General features: G+C 39.0%; 1 protein-coding gene across 6 annotated transcripts in view; it reads left to right on the forward strand.

Annotated features, from left to right (window-relative positions):
* The window catches only part of MGMT (O-6-methylguanine-DNA methyltransferase), a 226452-nt gene that overhangs the window by 46572 nt on the left and 157152 nt on the right, over positions 1 to 22728 (forward strand). For all 6 annotated transcript variants that reach the window (XM_063132818.1, XM_063132822.1, XM_063132817.1 and 3 more), the window contains exon 3: positions 3508 to 3647. In XM_063132818.1, coding sequence (XP_062988888.1) covers positions 3508 to 3647 — 140 coding nt within the window. The remainder of the gene's footprint in view (positions 1 to 3507; positions 3648 to 22728) is intronic.

Here is a 22728-nt window from a genome sequence, read left to right on the forward strand (position 1 = left end):
TCGTTTGGATTACTGCAATGCGTTATACGTGGGGCTGCCTTTGAAAACGGTCCGGAAGCTTCAGCTGGTACAAAACAGGGCAGCCCGTTTACTAACAGGGACTGGCTGGCGAGATCACATTACGCCAGTCCTTTTACAACTTCATTGGCTGCCAGTCCAGGTCCGGGCCCGATTCAAAGTGCTGGTATTGACATTTAAAGCCCTAAACGGTTTGGGGCCAGGTTATTTGAAGGAACGCCTCCTCCCATATGTACCTACCCGGACCTTAAGATCATCTACAGGGGCCCTTCTCCGTGAGCCCCTGCCAAAGGAAGTGAGGCAGGTGGCTACTAGGAGGAGGGCTTTCTCCGCTGTGGCACCCCGGTTGTGGAATGAGCTCCCCAGAGAGGTCCGCCTGGCACCTACACTGTACTCCTTTCGTCGCCAGCTGAAGACCTTTTTATTCACTCAGTATTTTAACACTTAATTTTAACTTAAATTTAAATTATACTGTTTTAACTCTGTATTTTAACCTTATATCAATTTTGCTGCGTGGTTTTATCCTGGTTGTGCTTTTTATATTGTATTTTGTATTTGTATTTTTAACTTGTTGGTTGTTTTATGATGATTTTAATTTTTGTGAACCGCCCAGAGAGCTTCGGCTATTGGGCGGTATAAAAATGTAATAAATAAATAAATAAATAAATAAATTATTTATTTATTTAATTAATTTATTGCATTTCTATACTGCCCAATAGCCGAAGCTCTCTGGGCGGTTTACAAAATTAAGACAATTCAAGTATAAAACAACAGTATAAAACCATAATATAAAATACAATATAAAAGCACAACCAAGATAAAAACAGCAGCAATGCAAAAATACAAATTTAAAATACAAATTTAAAACAGCAAGTTCAAATTAATTTATAGACTTGAGGTAGGTGGATCCTTCTCTCTTTAACCCAGACACATGGCTCAGTTGAATGCCTTCAAATAGAGAATCATTGTTGATGTACATTGGATTTGTATTTGTGACTGTTCTCCCACTTGGCTTATAACGTCTACCTGATTTGGGTGTTTTGTTTTAATAGTGTTTCTGTTTCTAGGGTTAAGAGGAGCCAGAGAAGTGTTGCTTCCAGTGTTGGATTAGCGCCCGACCCTGCAAATACTTAGCAGCAATCTGAATGCTTGCAAGAACCTATATGCTCTTTTGTAGAACAAATGATTGGTATTGGGCAGGCGGAAAAGGCAAAATAAGTTCAGCAGGATCCAGGTTTCAAAATGTTTGAGAAAGATTGAACAAAAATCAAGATGAAAGGGAAGGGCGAATGCTTACCAACGTTATCTCCTTAAATATTGTTAAATCACTTTTGAAAAGCTCATAGTGTGAACAGTTCTTTAAAGTGGTTCTCATTCACTTTTCAAAACCACTATGTAGGGCAGGTCATAGTCTGTTGCTCTTGTTTTATAGATGATTTGAGACTGAAGTGAGATTTGAACTTGGCTATCCAAGTTCCAAAATACCTTTGCAGAATTTCTGCGCTTTGTGCAAGGAGTAATAGGCAAGTCTGGCTCTGAACAGACTAAAATTGAATTGTGATGCAGACGAGAATTAATGCCAAGATTTTTAAAATAAGTATGTGGTGCTAGAGGTTGATTTATGACTACCAGAGAGCAAGCTTTACTGCTTCTGCTGTTAGCACAGAGAAATCCTCGCCTTCACTGATAAGTTAGTTCAGATCATTATTATTTAAATACCTATTCAGGTTAAAAGGGAGGATGAAACAAAATTCATTTCATTTTTCAATTGATCTGCAAATAGCCATGAAAATCAATTTCTTTTCCGTGCCCAATTAAAATCAACCATTTCCCTAGCTGCAGGTAAATTCAGTCAAAATTAAGCTTGATCTTAAAGGCAGCATGTGATCAGGATCACCCTTTCAGTCAGGGAACGGATCAGTATTTGAATGTAGTTGCCACCAGACCCTGGGCATGCCACACTGGCTTTGTAATTTCAGCTGTGTGTGAAGCCAAGAGAAATGCCCTTAAGGGTATGCCACACTTCCATTTAATCATTTCAGTGTTCAAAATATTGGCTGTTGTGTAATTGCTGTGAAATCCAGTTATGCAAACTCTAGCTTCTTTCCAAGCTAGAATCTTTACTAGTGGAACAGAAGCCAGAATGGTAAGGATTTATTTCACAGGGTTTTAAAAATAAAATCTTTGTAATAAATCAGAGGGGCTTTTGGAGGGGGTGTTGCATTAAAGGGGCAGTGCCCCATTGGTTCACCCAGTGGGGATGAGCAGTTTGCATATTTGCTTATACTTCGGAGCCCTGTCATGTGTTAGAGTAGCTCTCCTTCACTTGTTACCCTAGTGTAGGATGGTCCTGTGAAACTGGGCCCTATTCTCTTTTGGCATTTTTCATACTGGTGGGAGACCCGTGTTTTGTAATACCTTGTTGTCATGCTTAGGTGGGCCAGCAGATTTGTTCTATCTGCTTTGGGCTTTCTACATTCTTCTCGCTTAGTCGTTGATGATATGACTTAGGGTTTTTATGCCATTTGACAATGTAATCAATTTTGCTGTGTAATTAATTTTACTAGTCTGCTAATTACATTATTACTCTGCTGCCAAGTATACATTGTTAAAAAATGCAGCTGATATTTGCTCCTGTTGTATCTAGCAGAAGGTAGTGGTGGAGGGTTTGGCAATGGTGGAAAGGGAGCCCTGTCTCTTTTTTAGCTGTGAATGTGGAATGATAAAAGATTTGAGGGAGGGTTAGAAAAGTTTGGGCTTTCCCTTCCTTGAGCTCTCCACCCACCGCTGTTCTCCCAGGAGACTAGGTTGATCCTTCAGTGCTAAATAGCTTTTGTTTTTTTAAACACACACAGCCATTAGTCATGATATGATCAAAGATGAAAATCTGATTATCTTATGGAGATTTGACTGGATGAGATGGAGAGGGTGGTTCTGACTAGTCCCAGTTGTTTCCATATAGGTCCTGTGACTCCTCTATGACCTATATAAGGTCCTATATGACTCCTTCAGATCAGTATTGGAAGGCACTAAGGAATAAACTGAAGCTCAATCCAGACAGGACATAGATAGTAATAATGGATGGGCCCATCACCCTAGATGTGTGAGTTATGCCCACTCTAGATGGGGCCACACCTTAAGGAGCAGGCTTGGAGTTTGGGAATATCTCTGGCTCATTTACCGTACTTTTTTATTTAGCTGCTGTCTCTTATGTATCAATTTTAAGAAATTATATTGTGAATGAATGATACCTTCTATTCTTACAGTTTAATTACTGAGTATATATTGCTTTTAGTGCCTCACAGCAGAAAAGCAAAATATAAATATAAAGAAATATTAATACGTTTTCATCATGCCAGTGGTACAGAAGGGACCATTTCGCTAAGTCCAACTTCTTTTTTCCTATTTGGAACAATGATTGCATTCTTGAAATATAGTCCACTTGAAGATTTTATAATACATAGACATGTTTGATTGTCTTTTGAACAGGCTCCTTTTAAAGATGTAAAAACTCAGTGTGAGAAGATGTGTGTGGTGCTGGGCAGTCCTGTGGGAAGAATTGAGATATCGGGATGCAAGACAGGAGTGCATGAAATACGCCTTCAGGAAAATGCTGTTTCACAGAACGAGTAAGTCCGTTGACTACTTTTCCATGTTACAAGTCAAAATCTTTCCTACAATTGAACGATAAATATTTGTCTAATTTACAGCAATAGCTTTGCAATTGAAGTAGCATTTTATTTTTTGATGATAACAAAACATTCTAGTCCTTGGGCATTATCCAATGGTGTTATTCTTCAAACGGAAATAGTGCTAGTGGAGCTCTGCTGAATTTTTCAGTTGTACAAGTAGTTGTGCATTACGCTTGCACAGCTGGTTTGCAACTGGTTGCAAAAGCATAGTGCTCTATTGGTTGCAAAATGGGTTGTGAAGTGTAATGCACAACTGCTTGCCAAATGTAACTTCAGTTGGATTCTCCTCTTGTGCACAGTTCAGAACCTAGCTTCTGATGACGCAGTGTAGTTGGATACTGTCCCTTAGGAGCAGTGTGGCTGGAAAACGAGGGACAAGTGCTTGACAGACTTTACCATGGACTGCTGAAGAGCCTGGGATTATTTTCACTTTATATTTGTATCCTTCAAAATTAGAGGAATGATCAGGGGTCTACAAATCTACTCGCTACTTGTGAATACATCTTTTAATCTGGCAAGGCAAGCGTAGTACAAATCAGGGAGAAGTCTGGGACCTGTTCCTTAAATTGTACTGAGCCTTGGAGAAACTTAGGCAGCAGCAAGTGCTTCCACAATCAGCAGGTCATGTTTCCAATAGGCAAAGTCAGTACAGTGTTTCTAAACTGAGCGTTGAAGTCACTTGGAAAATAGTGCTGCATTGCGTGTGTCTGAAGCTCAAATGCAAGATCAGGAACAAGACTCTGTTTCTCCCCAACTCAGAGGAGAGGCAGGGCTGGTGGCAGGCAAATATATTGGCTAAATCATGAAGGCCTGGTGAAGAAGAATCCATTGAAAAATCACAACTGAGCTACACTGATAAAAATCTATATGAAAGACATTATTATTTATCCCTTTTATCTCTTGCTTTCACTAGCACCTTCAACTACCAGTTAACTAGGTGCATAGATTCAAGAAAATGCTGTCACCTGATTAAATCTTAGTCAATTGTAGTTTTAATTGAATTTTAATTGGTTGATGAAATCTGCATAAATTTACAGATGCATAAAACAATAATTGTGAAGAGAAAAGCATTCTTTCTCTGTATTTCAGGTGATATAACCAGGCCACAGTGGAAGGAGTGCAACTTCCTGACATCTGCATGCACTCCCTCCTGTGTGAAAGAAGTAGTGTCTTTTTCTAAAAAGCCACTCACCACTTATGGATGTGCAAACAGGCAGGAGTTGAATTCAGAAGTTTAATTAAACTTCTGGCTGGCCCTAGCATTAGGCAGAGTGTATAGGCTACCTCTAGAAGCAGATACTAGGGAGTACTGCCTTACACCCCTTAAGAGAACTTGCTGCTCTCAGGTATGGTGGAGGATAATGCCCCATCACCAGTGTTGAAGTAAGATTTATCTGCCACATCTGCCAATCCAGTCAACCTCTCTAGGTTGGGCTGAAATATAACATTTAATCTCATTGATAGAAAATGGTTGTTAAAATATCTAGGCTTATTATTTTTGACAGAACCAAGTAAAAGCAAAACGGACCAGTCTCTCCCCTTCTTTTGTTTTAAATACTGGCTAGTAAATACTATAATAAGAACATTGGGTGAACACACACAAAAACCCATACAAAAAATTAATAGACTCCTATCAGAGAATTATAATAAACATAAGTATGGTTATAAATGTTTGTGTTCCTCAGTCACAGAGGTATTTTGCATAGTTCTGCATGTTACAAACAGTGTAAATTACATTTTATATATTTTGGGTGCTTAAGCTTTGTGTTTGGACACTTTAGTTAGCATTATGATGCATTAACTTGTGGGGAAGGGGCAGTTCCCATTACTGGGACCCTGAGTGAGATCCAAGCTGCTTCTGGAAGGCCAACTGCAGCTTGGGTTCCTCCTGAAAATTCCAAATAGGACCTTTGCAAGTAGCTGCTCAGTTTGTCTGTTTATCTCAAGACTTATACCAGCAGTCATGCTAAAATCTTTAATATCCATTCACCCTTTATTACAGAGTCTTGAGCATAGCAGGAAGATGCATGCCACTCAGCACAAGTATATTGAAACTCACCTGTCAAAGATGGTTGGGATGGGATTAGAAGGATCTCAGAATATAGGGGAGGAGGCAAGTTGCAAAGATTTCAGAAAACTGTTTATAACATAGTCATTAAAAAAGTGGAAGTAGTCACGTTGGCCAAAAGAGAAATGTTAAAATCCGTAGATTACCTTTATTGGGTCAACTAAAAATAGCGTATAAGCTTTTGAGTTCTTTAGAGCTCTTCATCATACAAGATGGTGAACAAACATATAGGAAACCCAGTGGTACCTGGTCTGTATAAAGTAATTTATGCCAATTATTTGTCATTAACTTTATTTTGGACTTCTCTCAGTAAAGACAAGTTTAATTGCAAAGACTAGAAAAGTGCCATTGTAGTATCAGACATTTAGGACCAGTTCAGCCATAACAATAGATGCAATTATATATAAAATTGGCTTCTTGAAAAGAAAATTATGTGCATTTATTTATTTCGAACATTTTACTCTGGTTTTCTCATGAACACAAAGCTGTACATAATTATGCAAATCTGTCATGTCTGTTGCAAATTTATTCTTTGTAACTCTTAATATTATTTTGCTGATACTCTGTGAATCTTCTTATAATGTTTATTCTTTCTATCACTCTGCTCCTAGCTTCATTTTCTTTGTTTGAGTTACTCTAAAAACACAGATTCCAGTCTGAACTTCTCAAGACTTACTGGGTATCACAAAGGCCATGAGAAACTCCCTCATTATTATCAATGAGTTGAGGGCAATCCCAGCAGATAGCTGCAATTCACATTCCTCCAATGCCTCAAAATTGTCTGTAGGGTATTAGTTCTTTAAGAGTTCTCCAGGGTGGTTGGGCAGTACAATAGAATCAGGGCAGTTTTTCAAACCTCTAGTACAAAGGTGGGAATACTGTGACCCTACCAATGTTGCTGGGCTACAATACTCATCATCCCTGGCTATTAGCCATGCTAGATGGAGCTGATAGGGGTTGGAGTCTAACAACATCTGGAGTGCCATAAGTTCTCTGTGTCCATTGCAGTGGATAAATTGAACTAGGCTGATATATTCCATTACACTGTGCCTTGGCTGTTAAGATGCTATTCTCCTTATTGGCGAGATAGAATGAGATCTTTTCAGATCTTATGACAGATGAGTGGAGTCAGGCTGATTTTTATAGGCATTAAATTGGTCTATAGGTTGGTGTTATAGGTGTTGCTCAGTGATAGAGCACCTGCTTTGAATGTAGAAGGTCCCTGACATCTCCAGGTAGGGCTAGGAAAGAATCCTGCCTAAACCCGGGCTAGGTGGCTCAAGGATCTGACTCAGTATAAAACAGTTTCCTAAGATGTTCCCCTTTGTAAACATATTGGCTTTGCCTGTACCTGTTCATACTCTAGCAGAGGTGGGAAAATGCACAATGTGATGAAGTCACAAAATAGGTGAGTGTTGTCTCAAGATATAGGATATAGTTCTTCTACTGCTTCTCTCTTGAATTGTTGAACTCGTAATTTTGTTTTCCTGATACTGTGGATTTTTGAAGAAGAAATATGTATGTATGTATGTATGTTTGAATATGTTACATTTTAATCCCACTCTGCTTTAGTATTTCACCACAGATTTGATGTAACATCTTGCAGATTTGTATTCAGTGGAATTAAAGGCCATAATGGGAATTTTAGCCAACAATTTCTCAAAATTTGTGGAACATTCTCCCAATTGTTCAAACATAAAATACCCCCTACCAATTTATATTCATGAATTGCCTCAGTGAAATCTCTTCATTCAGCCACTCATCTGATGTTCAGTCCCCCACATATCCAGATTGGACTCGGGGGAAACCTATGTTCCTATGGTAGTTGATTAAAATATATCTTGTATAGGTATATCAAGGCCGTTCTTATAAAAAATAAGATTTTTTTAAAATATAAGTAGCACACATAATTTGTCTTCTTCACCTTACCTGGTTTAAATCTTTTTGATAATTCCTGATGCAATAATACTGCTGCATGAACAGTCAAGACCTTGCATGGACACTTTCCAGTTTCTTTAAGATCCAGTTTTATTTGTAGCTGTACTCCCTGATGTAGGTGTAATTTTCAACCAATTATTTCAGTCATTAACACAGTGTGCTGAGTTTTTTTCTGGTACAACTCTGAAAGGGATCTTAAAACTACTGAAGATTTTTTTAAAAAAATAATTGTTTTCAAATAATAATAATTTATTTTCTTACACCTCATATTCAAAACAATTCCTGAGTAGCAGCACTGAAGGTTGTGTGCCCCTTTGTCCTGATAAATCACTTTTCATTTCAGTAAGTCAGTAGCATAGCAGAACCTTCTCTCTGTGTGTGGTGTGTTTTAATGACCAAGGGATTATAAGTCTTGCAATGCCTGCTCCTGATGGAATCCATGTTATTACTTTTAAATCTTCTTATCCTGTGCCTTCTTCCAGAAAGTCATCTTACCCTCCCTAGCTGGTTGGAGGAGATGAAGCATTTAGAAAGCTCTCACTCCAAGTCTCCTTGTTTGTGGCACAAGGGAGTCTTCAGCACTCGTGAATGAGCATCAACTAAACCTCCCTACAAGTGGAGCAAACATTGATTTTGCTCCAAAGATGTCTTTATGCACATAGTAAAAGAGGTAGGAACATTGAGCACAGAGTGTCTCGTTGAGGTAGCTAGAGGATTTTAAATGTTATTCACACAAAATATTCCGCTTTTTCTTTCTGGTTTTAGTGGTTTGAAATGCGGAAGTTAACTAATTAATGGAGATTTGTGCAATGTAGTCTCTGACCTTTTCCAGTTCCTGGGCCTACTTTCAACTTTAACTTGCAAAATGGGGCCAGCTTTAACTTTTTGTGTACTGTAATATAGAAAACTGAATTCTCCAAGTTCCAATCCTTATGTAGCCAAAATGGCACTATCCATGCACAAGAGCATGAGGAATCAGTAGGTTTGCTGGATCCCCAAGGTTTGCAGTAGAAAGAGGTGTCAGGCGGGGGTGGGGGTGGGGGGCAAAAATAGCCCAGTGAGGACTGAGCATGCTCAGTGTGCATGGAATGCTGGTTGACTGTTGGAGAGAGGAGGAATAGATACCTGGAAGGGGGAGATTGGGATGTGGTGGTTGGAAACCTGAAGAGGAGTACTCCACACATTTTATTGCAGGTCATTCTAGTTGTCTTTTTTCTGTTGTCTCTTTTTCTTTCTTTCTCCCCCCTTATTATCATTTTTTAAAAAGAAAAGAAACCTAGACCAAAACCAAAAAGACGTGGTGCTGGTGAGGTGACTTCCAGTCTAGGCCTTCAGTAGAGTAGCTTGAAGAGTCAATGATTTGGATTTCTGCCCAGCTGTGAAGATTTTTACATGATGGTTTAGACCAGTCAATGGGCCCATTCGCATAATCAAAATAAGCCACAATGGCTAATTTAAATTGTGGTTGTTTCCCCCTCCAACAAGCCATGCTGCTCAGGTTCAGACAGCATGACGAGTGATTTTGGAAATTGCACCCCACATGTGCGTGGCCTGCACTGTGATTTAAATAAGCCACAGTGGCTTAAATTGATCAAGGGAATCAGGTCACTGTCTCTAAATCCAAACCATTGTGAGGATAAGATGGGAGAAATCTTGTATACCATCCAGAGCAGAATACCACTGTAGCAGAATGTGTATTGTATGGTGGGTTGTGCAGTGTTTCAAAGGGTTTGGAAAAGTGATATCAGGCTCTGTGGATTACATAGGCAGTATTAATATTTGACATTTTGTCTACCTCATTTTTTTTTAATTTAGATTTTTGATTTTTTGATTTTGTTTTCAAGCTTTCTCATGCCCATTACGCATCTTGAAGAGGAAAAAAAGTAAGGGCTCGTGTAGGATAATTAGTGAAAATAGGAGGAATATGTAGCCATGTTGCATCATTCCCTAAAGCTATATTCATAAAATGTTTAGTGTTGCTCTTTTTTTGTTTTCAAATGGATTTGGCTTAGATATTAAAATGTAGTTTCTGAGTAGGCAGTGGCCTACTACTTTTCTCAAAATGCAACGGAATACCAAAAGTACGTGTTTTAGAGAAATATTACTTCCCCCTGCTAGAAATATCCGGACATCAATCTCTATTTCAGCAGATTCAATGGATATGGCAGGAAGAGTTATTATATACTATGATCCTCCTTTTATTAAAAATAAACTGGGCTAGTTTTTCTCCTGATGGCTTTTCAGGTGATAACTATAGGATTGTTTATACTTATAGCTAGATGAACAGAGTGGGGGAGAAACACAACTTTTTGCTGGAGGTAACGTTTTTGTAAGAGCTCAGCATAATTCTAAAAACTGAGAAAAAGTTTCCTAATCTTATTAAGGCCTTCCAAGTGGCACAAATTCAGCTTTTCACTGTATGATCTTCCTAAATCTAGTCATGCTTTTCTGTATACTTACAGATGTTAGATCATATGTATGTGCACTGAATAAGCTCTGCTTTTGGCATGTGTTTCCATTTAAGTCCAGAATAATCCAATATAGGTCTATCTGTTACTTTTCTCAGAAAATGTAGGTTCTTTGGGAAAACATGTGGCATTAAAGCAAAGAGGGTTGCAAAGTCTCTTAAGGCCCACTTCTCATAAGCAGAATAGATGTGTTAGTAAACTTGCCTCTGTTGTGCTGTTTCAGACTGATCTTTCTAATCAGATGACCCTCCCAAGATGGAGACATTTAGGATATTTGGTTCACTTTCCAGTGCATGAATAACCATAGTTTCTGGTTAGTTCAGAGTTCTTTACAGAAATAAACTCTGTATGTCTTTATGGGCCACAGAGACCCTAGTTTTACAGACCTAGTATCTAAGAGGTTTGCCCCTGCCATTCTTACTGGATTTGGGGGCAGGGGCACTTTCAGGGTTCCATTCTTCACCCAACTCTCATGTGGCTGCATCTGAGTGCCTGGAACGGCAGCAACTTTTTTCTTTGAAGGAAGCTTTTCTTTTAATTTACAAATGCAAATACTTTTCATACCTAGGGAGTTCCCCAAAGTACACAGGAACTAATTCAGTAATTTTGGGTGGCTTTGTTTCACTTCCTAACTGATCAGCACTTAGCCACCTGCGTTCCTGCATTCAGGAACGATGAGACATTGTGGAAAGATTTCCAAACGTGGCATAAGAGAAAGAGCACTGTTCCACTCGACACCAGCTGCAGGCCTTTCTAGATAGAGATATCCTGACCACAGTTAATTTATGCTGCGGCAACTTCCAGGTTATTTCTTTATTTATTTCATTTCTGTATCGCCCAATAGCTGGAGCTCTCTCGGCGGTTCACAAAAATTAAAACCATTCAAAGTATTAAACAACAGTATAAAACCATAATATAAAATACAATATAAAGCTCAACCAGATAAAAACAGCAGCAATGCAAAATTACAAATTTAAAACTTCAAGTTAAAATTTATTTATAGACTGTTAAAATGCTGGGAGAATAAAAAGGTCTTCACCTGGCGTCTAAAAGCATATAATGTAGGTGCCAAGTGAACCTCCTTAGGGAGCTCATTCCACAGTCAGGGTGCCACAGCAGAGAAGGCCCTCCTCCTGGGAGCCACCTGCCTCACTTCCTTTGGCAGGGGCTTGCGGAGAAGGAACCCTGAGGATGACCTTAGGGTCCGGGCAGGTACATATGGGAGGAGGTGTTCCTTCAGATAGCCTGGCCCCAAGCCGTTTAGGGCTTTAAATGTTAATACCAGCACTTTAAATCCGGCTCAGACCTAAACTGGCAGTCAATGAAGTTGGAAAAGGACTGGCGTGATGTGGTCTCGTCGGCCAGTACCTGTTAGTAACCGTGCTGCCCTGTTTTATAGCAGCTGAAGCTTCTGGACCGTTTCCAAAGGCAGCCCCACATATAACGCATTGCAGTAATCCAAACGAGAGGTTATCAGAGCATGGATAACTGTAGCTAGGCTATCTTTGTCCAGATAAGGGTGCAGTTGGTATATCAACCTAAGCTGATAAAAGGTGCTCTTTGCCACTGAGTTTACCTGTGCCTCAAGTGACAGTTCTGGATCCAAGAGCACCCCCAAACTATGGACCCGATCCTTTAGGGAGAGTGCAAACCTGTCCAGGACAGGGCAAACATCACCTCGCTGGACAGATGAACCACCTGCTAACAGTACCTCCCGTCTTGTCTGGATTGAGTCTCAGTTTGTTAGCCCTCATCCAGTCCATTACCGTGCCCAGGCACTGGTTCAGAACGCTGGTTACATTACTGACGACTGCAGTGTATTGTACAGTGGGTTGCCTATGAAGATGTTCAGAAACTCCAGTCTAAAACAGAGCTGATAGGCCAGTGGCACCTTAAGAAGCAATACTTTTATTGTGCTATGGCTTTTCATAAGCAGTAGTTATTTACATCAGATTACAGTTAGAGCAGTAAGTATTGGCATGTTCCAAAAGTTTTTACAGGGACCCACAAACTGAATATTGTCTTTGGTTAGGACTGTGTTCTGTAAGCCTTTCCTTACAAAGAGCTTTAGTACTTTACTCTTACCTAGTCTGACACAGTGAAATTCACAGCTGAATAGGAATTTGAACCTGGGTCTCTGGCAGGCTATTCTTCACTATTCTTAACAAAAAATAATAAAAACTTTTTGGAAGGAGAATTGAAAGGGATGACACAGGTTATTTTTTAAACAGACCAGTCCTTATGTGTTTATTTAATTGACTTGTTAATTGATGTATCACATGAAATGGAAGAGTTAAAAATTTATAAGAGACTCGTAATTGTACATGTAGTATTTATTTCCTTCACAGATGAAGTCTTATAAAATTTAGCTTTTCATTAATGTATGTAAAAATATTAAAAGCTTTTGTATATTGCATTAAAAACTTATGTCGGCTGCCCTGCATTTTCCTATTTATTAAAACTTTTCAAGCAGTAAAAACATTTTACTTGTTAATGAGGGGAAGTGGGGAAATTAATGAAAGAGCTTGGATCCTCCAAGATGTCTCCTTTTAACCATGCACAACCAGCTCTTCCCCCCCCCACTCTATGTAGTTTAATTTCTGTGTTAGGGTTCAGTAAGCAAATGCAAATAGATGTAATGATTTGCATCAGTAGATTACGTCTCAGTTTAATATCCTCGGATATTTTGGTCAAGGACTTTTTTCTTTGTTAGGTTGGTAATGTTTTCCTACAGTAAAAAAAATTATAATTGCAACATTTATGCTCAAAGTCTCATACGTATATCACTTTTCAAAATCAGGATGCTGCATTACTACATTCCCTGCAATGAATAGATTTTATTCAGCAGAAGCTACTATTAATTAAATGTTGAGAATTCATTGATATTTAGTAAGCTACTGGGCATATAATGTTTCCTTTAATGCAACACCATTCTCTCTCATTCTGACTCCTATGTTAAACATGCAGGTGATATTTTTTCTTGGAAAGTATCCCAGAAAAAGCGGGTGCTGTTCAAACCAGGTTCCAGGTAAAATCCCTGAATAGTGTCCCTGTTCAAGGAGGTTGGGCAGGAAGTGATGTTTCTCTTGCTTGCTTGCTGGCGTACGGGTGGGGATCTTGCCTACCACATGAAATGGAGCCCTTCCTTACTGTCATCTGTCTAAAGAGGCTGTTTACAATGAGTAGAATTGCTAGTTTGGAGGACTCCAGCTTCTCTTTTGCAAACAGAACTCTTCCCAGCGTAAAGATCTGCGGTTGATGAGAGACTGCAGCAAATCTGTTGGGTGGAGAGAACTCTGGTTTAAGCTGGGCGCCAACGCCTTCCCAGCAAGCAGATTTATTCAAGAGTAAGAAGCCCACTCTGCTCTTTCAGAAGCCTGACTGGGCTATCTGTTGAGATGTTCTCTTGTAAATCTGGACAGAGAAGAGAAGCAGTGCTTGGTGTGCATTCATTAGATGTTTCTAAAGGTCTGTACATATGTACCCATACTACACATGATTCTGTAAAATACATGCAAGTCTTTCAATATTCAGTTGCTAGAGCTGGTACAATTTGGGGCATGTCTACACCATAGGGTGTAGAGGGAGGGAGGGGAGAGGATCGCGGACTTACCAGCTTATGTGATCCTCCACCAGCGTCTTGACAGCCACATGATGTTGCAGCCGCCATTTTTTTTCTGAAAAGGGATAAGGAGCACAGCTATGGGGGGAAAAAGGTATTTTTAAAAACAACAACAACAACAACCCGAACCCGTTCCGCACCCCCACTCCCAATGGGCATGGACTGCCCCTGTGTAGCCCCGTGTCCATTTTACGGTCCCTGCTAAATGCGGGGATGCCGGGAGGACCTGGGAGCAGCAGCCACATGGCCCACGCTCCATGGGATGGTCCTGAGACTGTGGAAAACTTGGGTTTTCCACGTTTCCCTATATACCGGTGAAAGCCCTTGGTCGTTCTGGGTTACCTCCAGGATCCCCTGTGTGTTATTTGGACACACAGGGACGATGCGGGGTATGTGTGTTCAACCAGTTCTGGATGGAGTTGCACTCCTCTTGAAGGAGCAGGTTCATAGCTTGGGGGTTCTCATAGAACCATCTCTGTCACTTGAGGCTCAGAGTTCTTTCTACCAACTCCGGTTGGTGGCCCAGCTACGCCCCTATCTGGACAGGGATAACGTAGCTTCAGTTGTCCATACTCTGGTAACCTCCAAATTAGATTACTGCAATGCCCTCTACATGGGGCAGCCTTTGAAGACGGTTCGGAAGCTGCAGCTTGTGCAAAATGCAGCGGCCAGATTGATAGCTGGTGCAGGGAGGTTTGAGCATATAAAACGGATTCTGGCCTGGTTGCATTGGCTGCCTATACATTTCTGAACCCAATTCAAGGTGCTGGTTTTAACCTATAAAGCCCTACATGGCTTGGGACCGCAATACCTGATGGAACGTCTCTCCTGACATGAACCTACCCATACACTGCACTCAACATCTAAGGTCCTCCTCCGAGTGCCTACTCCAAGGGAAACTCGGAGGATGCAACAAGGGAGAAGGCCTTTTCGGTGGTGCCCCCCCCCAACTGTGGAATGATCTCCCTGATGAGGATCGCCTGGTGCCAACACTGTTATCTTTCAGGCGCCAGGTCAAGACATTTCTCTTCTCCCAGGCATTTAACAGCATTTAACAACGCTAAGTTTGTTTTCTAACGGACCCCAAAACTGCTGTTTTTATGTTTCTGAGGGTTTTAAAGTTTTGTATACTTTTTAAATGTTTACTGTTTTTAACTTTTGTAAACCGCCCAGAGAGCTTCGGCTATGGGGTGGTATATAAATGTAATAAATAAATAAATAATACCCCGGGATGTCCCTACTGAGATACTCCAAATGTTTACTATGCACATCTTCTCTGAATGTATCCAAAATTCATTTTAGTGTGAAGCTAGTTTAACTTTTTAATAGGCTAATTTTGTTGTTGAGTCCTCTACACAATAATACTCTTTTTACTTCTTATGTTCTTTATTTATACCATCCTTAATTTGTTTGACTCTTTTCAGTCAATTGCTAGAGTGAGGATGCCACAGGGCGGACTTGTTTTGATGGACCTATTAAGCTATGGACTTTTGTGGTCTTCTCCCTGAAAAGACATGTTAAAATTAGCTTTCCAATTATTCTGTGCTATTGCCAAAAGTCAAGGACAAGAGGATTTCTGTTTTTTTCCTACTTTTAGAAACTAGATAACTAGGAAACTGAAAGATATATAAAATAATTCTTATATAGTTTGTATAAAATATTGGAAGGGATTTTTTTTGGGGGGGGGTAACCTTATTTTCCTAGTGTAAGAGAAGTTGAAGGTAGATTCTTTTGCCCTTAGGGTATAGTGGCCTAGCAAATGATTCATCTCCAACACTACTTTGTCACTTGCTATTTACATTTAATGACCTACAGCTATGGGTTTTATATCCAGACACCTTATTAAAGCACAATATGTGCAAAGATAGATTTTTAATTAGCAAAAATAGTATGAGCATCTATGACAACAATACAAAAACTGATTGACAAGTCTGGCAGGTTTATTAGCAGTAAAATCAATTGGGGAAAATTCAGCTTGATGGCTGCCAAGTAAAGAGAGATAGCTAATTAAAAATAATGCCCAATTTATAGTTTATGACATGATGAAATATTTGGGAATTATGTTGATGTTAAACCAGTAACAATGCATTTATAGCAAGCATGTTGCACTATATAATATAGATTTTACATTCTATTATATTTCTAGATATAGAACAAAAATGAATGTTTTATATTCTTTAATTCTCCATGATAACTGCTCCTGGGAAATGTAAACTATATTGTGTGATGTATACAACTTTATATAATCTTGTACCATTTATATTGTATAGCCTAAAGTACAAATCATCTGAATTAAACCTACAAAAGTAGACCTAAAATCTTATTATCCGTAGATTTATTTATTATTATTATTTACAATATTTATATACTGCTCCCCATTATCACATGGTGAGTGTGATGCAGGCCAGTGGAAACAAGCATTTCTACCAATTCCAGTTGTATGTTATCCCAATGTGATTGTAGGTTCTAACTAAGAAGTGCTCCCAAAGTGGGCAACTTTTCTGCTCTTGAGGCAACTAGGTTTGCCTAAACTTCTTAGGAGATTTTCTTGCTCTGTTCCTCGATATTGATAAATACATTCTTCTTTATCATCGCCATCCATCATTGCTACATTTATAACCTGGTTTTTTTTACAAGTAACTAGCTATAGTATTCAAATAATGCTACAGTTTAATAATGACTGCAGAAGGGTGAAATGGTTAAAGTCCCCCTAACTCCCATACTAGGGTCTTGATTTTGATTGGGACCCCCTGTACTTACTGTAGAATAAGAAATAATAATGTGGTCCTTTGACCTTAAAAAGGATCAGTAGCACAAAACTTGTAAGTTTGTTCCTCAGGACAAACTTTCGCAAACAGGGAACCATCACGGAGAAGGTTATATATTATAACCTTGCCTCTGATGGTGTAGTATCATAATAGTGTTTCTAGAGATGTCTGCTCTTATGAGAACCCATATATTTTCAAATATAAGACACCTGATATGAAGAGTTTCCGAGGATGGAGGATGTCTCCTGACTGACATCTACATATTTATAATTTTTCATATGCTTGCATGTATATGAGCTATTCTCAAAGTACAACAGTTACAAGCAAGTAATTCTACCAGAATTATGAGCATGTGAGACAACATGCTGAATGAATACTCTAGAAGATATTTTCCTTCTTTTCTTTACATTAGATTAGATTAGCAAATTATTTGTAGACAAAACATGGCATGGGACAGACTTCTTAGTACCTTTACAAGGTCTCACATGTGCCTTCTATATAGTTAAAGTAATTACTTTTAATAAGAACTTCTTCAAGGGGTAAATAATTTCTTTGCTAGTACAAAGTCATGCTACCATCACCCCCATCCCCACCGGCTATCTTTGATTATTTGAGGAGTTACCTTTTTTCCTGTGATATAACCCAATCAGGAAGAGGTATTATTATTTCTAGTTGAGTTTCAAATACTTTTATATAGATTCAATTATAGCTCTTATTAGAGTTCTGAAGTAACATGCAAAATGGCTTGACTTCCTACAAGTTTTACACTGAGTAATTGTACTTAAGATAAAGAAAACATTGAAGGATTTTTAAACACATCTTGTATGAAATATATGTAAATATCTGAAATGCTGATAGAAGCTTACATCTGTGGTGGCTCTAGGTATCTTCCTTTCTAGTCTTCATTCACTTGTTCTTGGGCTATAATTTCAATCCAGTAGACTTCTCCCAGTTATATTCTGACTTGCTCCATGAGTACAATGCCTGGAAGAAGTATTGATTTGCATACATGCTTAACATCTTCGCAATAATCTCATTTCAGTTGAGCCATCTTGTCTGCTTGTCTGTTGAGCCTGGTTTCTCTTCTGGTTAGATTTGTTGCTGGTTGCAATTTCTGTTGGTCATGGTTGGGGTCTTCTATCAGCTAGCTGCAATTTCTGTTGGTCACATGTGTTCTCTGTGTGCAAAGAAATATTGCTTGTAACTCTTGAAGTTGTTCAGCCGCTCTTCGTTTATGCAGATATCCTCTGGGTTTTAAGATTTATCTCTGTGTGAAATGGAGGATATGTTTGGGAATATGACAGCATGTCTTTCAGAAATGTGTTTGCTTGTCTTTCTTGAAATAGCCTTTTCTAATGGTAGGCAAGAAATGGCAATGAAAAAGTGAGAAGCTGCATATTCTGAAGTGAACAAAATACTAAATGTTTGTAAAATACTTTCCTCTTGGGTATAATACAAAAAGTGAAAAGAACATTATAGAACAAAAGGGTGCACAAATAAATTCATAGTGTTCCTTGCATGAGTATACTGCATTTCAGAATGTTCAAACTTTCCAGTATGAGTTTTAATTCTGAGAAGTAAAAAAGTCCAAAAGATATTGAGATTTCAGTTCTTTATTAATCAGTCATATTGTTATAATCCATATATCTTGAAGAAATTAGTATTGCTTGTTCTAGGCCAGAGAGTTTTAAGCAGTGACGATTGATTGAAGTTCATTTTTTAACATTGCTCAGAGTTTACAGGACTGAATTCATTCACGGGCTTTCTCATTAGAAGACTTCATTTAAAGACATCCTGTTATAAAACCCTGGGTTGGATCCAGACTTAGTAATACCTTGAGTAGAGCCACTGAAATCAGTGGGATTTGTTATGTAACTGAGATACTTAGAGCAGTCGCATTGATTTCAGTGGGTCTACCCTAAGTATGTCTAACCCTTTGAGTATTTAAGGAAACCTGTTCTGAAAATATCACAGCATTTTTGTTTTATTTCTCTTAACAGCCCTACATGTTAGCTACAAAGGCTACAATCTGGGAATTGAGCTTCCATCACATTTGCATCTTTTGCCCATATACATCCCCTAATTTCTGTCTAACCTCACTCAAAGGTTTAGTTTGCATGCCAGAATCATCTCTTTCCATCCTGTACCAATTCCCATCATTCCATTGTAGTATTTTTCCAACTCTTGTTGCCTTAAGTTTCCTATTTCCCTGACCTGTTGCCTTCTCGTCCCATGGTTTCTCTTACACTAGGTTCCTGCTTCTTTTACTTCTCTTTCTCTAGGCTGTTTTGCCTGCCTCTATACACAGGGGTGGGCAACATATGTCCCTCCAGACATTTTGGTCCACAATTCACATCACCCCTAAACAGCATATCCAGTGGTGAGAGATAATGGGAGTTGTAGGCCAGAACATCTGGAGGGCCACAATTTGCTCACTCCTAATCAAAGCAGCTCAACCAATATCAGCTAGAGGTTCCCCACCGTGCCTATTACTGGTATATTAGTAATGGGAGTTCAATGAGAGCAAGATTATATGGGTATTATTGGAACTTAAGAGAAAGAAATGCAACCTTCTCTTGCTCCTAGATTGTTCAACTACAACCCATGTAGTGTTCTTCATTTGTGGATTTCAGACATCAGGCAATGGCTAAATGCATTGTTGCTTAATCATCCACTTTCCTGGTATACTTGTTTTTATGGGCAGAAAGAGCTTGATTTGGGAGGGGGGCATTTTTCATGTGCCTTCTGAGTATCTGCATTGGTTCTCAGTTGGATTTTTCCATGGGAGTATCCATATCTTGATTCTCATAGAGGCCTTTGATGTACTGATTCTATGTTGTTGTTGCATGTATATATTACGTTTTACTACGAGCAATGTAAATTTTCCAACAAAGTCTGCCCCCCCTTTTATCTCTGGTCTTAAGGGTTCTTGCTGTTTCCTACCTAACAAAGCTTGTTCACAAAATTGGATCAACCATCTGTACCTCTTTTCTTTTATTATGGGGTATTATATCTTCCTGTTTTCCATATTGTTGTGAGGTTGTAACCATGAGACTACAGATTCCAATAACAGTTAACAGATTGAATATTCTGCATTGCAGTTAAGGTTGCAATCCTATACAGACTTATATGGAAGCCAGTACCATTGAATTCAGTAGACTTATGTCTGAGTAGACATGATTGAACTACAAGAAATTTATTATTTTGAGGCTGTAATCCTATGCACGTTTAGCTGGGAGTAAACTTACTAAACAGAGTAGGTCTAATGAGTAAGCGTGCATAGGAGCACTCACTAAACTTTATAAATATGCCAAATAGTGCAATTTATATGTTAACTAACTTATAAATTATGCTTTTTATGTCGTTGAAGCAGTAAAATAAGTATATGTAAAAAAAAAAGTTTTGCATGTATTTCAGTTTCCCCAAACATTTGATTTCCTCTGGAAGATTTTTTTCCCCTCTTCCCTCCCCTACCCCACTCCCCCAAAGCTTGAAAATTTAAAGAGGTTCTATATCCCTACATTAAATATGCATGTTATTGCATTGTCACTTATGATTTGCAGGTAGATTGTTCTATTTTTGTTTTATCTATTTTTAAGTATGCTCCACTTGGCTTGACAAATTATATACAAAAGCCTGGCATCATAATGCAGTGCTTACCTTTTTTGGCTGTTTTTGTTTGCATTTTATCAGTGTCAGAAGCTATGGAGCAATATGCTGTTCCAGTGACAACACCTCCGTGGTGGCTTCCCTTCCACCTCATTAGATCCAGTAAGTGAAAGGGATGAAGTGGTTGGAAAACATGTGGGCTTGCTTTTGAAGTGGGAGGGTTTGGGGAGTAGCTAGGATCTCTTTGCAGCAAGTCTTGGTATTGGAGGTAATGGGAAGGGCGAAAGACATAAGGTAAATAGGTTCACTTTGGGCAAAGGCTTTGGGGTTTGAGTGGGACCAATGTAACAAACAGGTAAAAGAAAAGAAAGGTTTTAGAACAGGCAGCAATGTAGGATTCCTTGGTAAAACAACAACAACAACAACCTATCATTTATTTACTGTAAATATCCACTTTTCAGACAATTATTGGCCCAGTTTTCACATAACAAGAACCCATGTGATGCTTAAACCATGGGTAGTCAGGGCTGAGTGCCAGCAAGCTAGTGAGCTGACTCCAGCACACTCATCGTTTCTACTTTCAATTATCCCATTCCTGGATTGTTTTCATGAGATCCAAACCCACAAATTATGAATTGTTTAGGGGTCAAACAACCCCGAATTGATCCATAGTTTGTTGATGGGGCAATTCTCATTTGTTAAACCCTAAACAATCCAGAGTTTCTAGGTTCGATCATCACAATAACTCAATGTCTTCCAAAGCAGCTCACATCAATAAGAAAAAGAGCAGGCCTGGCCATTAGGCTTACAATTAAAAAGGCAAGCAACACAAGGGAAGGGGAGTGGAGGAAAATGGAAGTGAGGGAGGTTGGTTTTTCAGGTTCAGAACAAGGTGATAAGCAGGCATTTAAGTGCACTTTGGGACAAGCTGATCTTCCCTTGCTGGTTTTCCATGGTTGAATAGCTATTGATGGCTGACTAATAGTTGAGGCCTGAGTGTTCTTTCCCTTTACTTATGCAGCCCCAGGACTACAGGCAGTTGGAGCCAAGTGTGGCAGAGAAGGGGGAGCTAGCTCCCAGCAACCTGGCCACCCCCTTATCTTGATATTATTCCTGGGGAGCAGGGCATGCAGCCCTCCTAGTGGCTTCCCTTTTGAGATGGATAGATTGGACTCTCTAACATGCTTGATCCAAACCAAGCAGAAGGCCCAATAGAAAAGATGCCAGAAATGCTTGCTAATAGGTTGATGCTTGGATGTATGTCTACTACTCTATGATCCTGGACATGTCTGCACCAGCCCTATATCCCAGGATCATCCCTGTGCATCCAAATGCCACACAGGGGTTCCTGGGAGCAGGCAGGGATGATCCCTCCATTTTCCTGGGATAACCCTTGGAAAGGGCCCCTGTCTAATTGAAGAAGATTGTACTGCATGTGAAACAGGCCTAAGCATTATCGGTTTTTAAATTCACCAGAGCTTACATTTATTGCAATTCTGCAGTATTGGTTACTTTTTGTTTCAGGCTTACTACTTTAAAACAGGAGTGTTGCACAATGTTTACTTGATAAAGTGAAGCCAATAGAGCACAATATTCGTCTGTAAATTAATTACATGTCAATTTGAGGAGGAAATAACGGGATTACTGCACACAGATATACAAATATCTTGCATGCATATACTCACATTCCACTCATCACATCTGCTGGCTTTGGGCTCCTGGTCTACTAAACTCTGACCGCACATGTGCAGATCAATAACCATTCAAGTTCGTGGAGAACTTTAGAGTGAAGGGCAAGTGCTCATTTAATAAATACCCTGTGTATTGTGAGTCAGACAGATTCATATTGCAAACTGTAGAATTAGGAAGTCAAACATTATTACTGGGTGGATTGAATATTTCTACAGAAGCCGAGAGACTATTGATATATGCATTTATGGGATAGTTCAGCAGCAGTAATATTTTGCTACATTCCTCCTTGAGGAAGAATGATTTAAGTTTCTAGGGACAAACGGTGGGTAGGTAAAAATGGGGTAAATCTAAGCCTTTACTAGACTGTAGGTTGCCTTAGTTTTACTGGATTGTCTAATTGTGGCTGTTAAAATGTCTCCTTTAAAGTTTAATATGAATTAGAGGTTGTTTTGTAATATATACTTGCAATGAAAGTCTCCCAACAATTAATAAAGATTAAAATGCTTTTACATGCATAGGGATTAACCATTTCTTTAGCACTTCCAAACTTTGAAAGTTATTACATGAGTACAGCTGTAAACTTGAAAGAAAGATGAATATTGACCTAATTTGTCTTTTGAAAGGACACAGAGTTTTATTAGAATGCTTATTCTATTGAAATGGACAAATGCAGGTACTATTTCCTGGGTAGTCTGCATAGAGGTCTGATGTGCTATAAGATTTACTGTGCATTACCTTAGCCATCATTCCCATAAGTATTAATTTTAACTCCACTAATAAGAAACTGAACAAAAGTGGAATTATGAGTTCAGTAGTATTCCATGAAAGGTCAGTTGTTAAAAAGGCAGAGTGT

The sequence above is a fragment of the Elgaria multicarinata genome, chromosome 8 (genome assembly GCF_023053635.1).
Source record: "Elgaria multicarinata webbii isolate HBS135686 ecotype San Diego chromosome 8, rElgMul1.1.pri, whole genome shotgun sequence".
Lineage (NCBI taxonomy): Eukaryota > Metazoa > Chordata > Lepidosauria > Squamata > Anguidae > Elgaria > Elgaria multicarinata.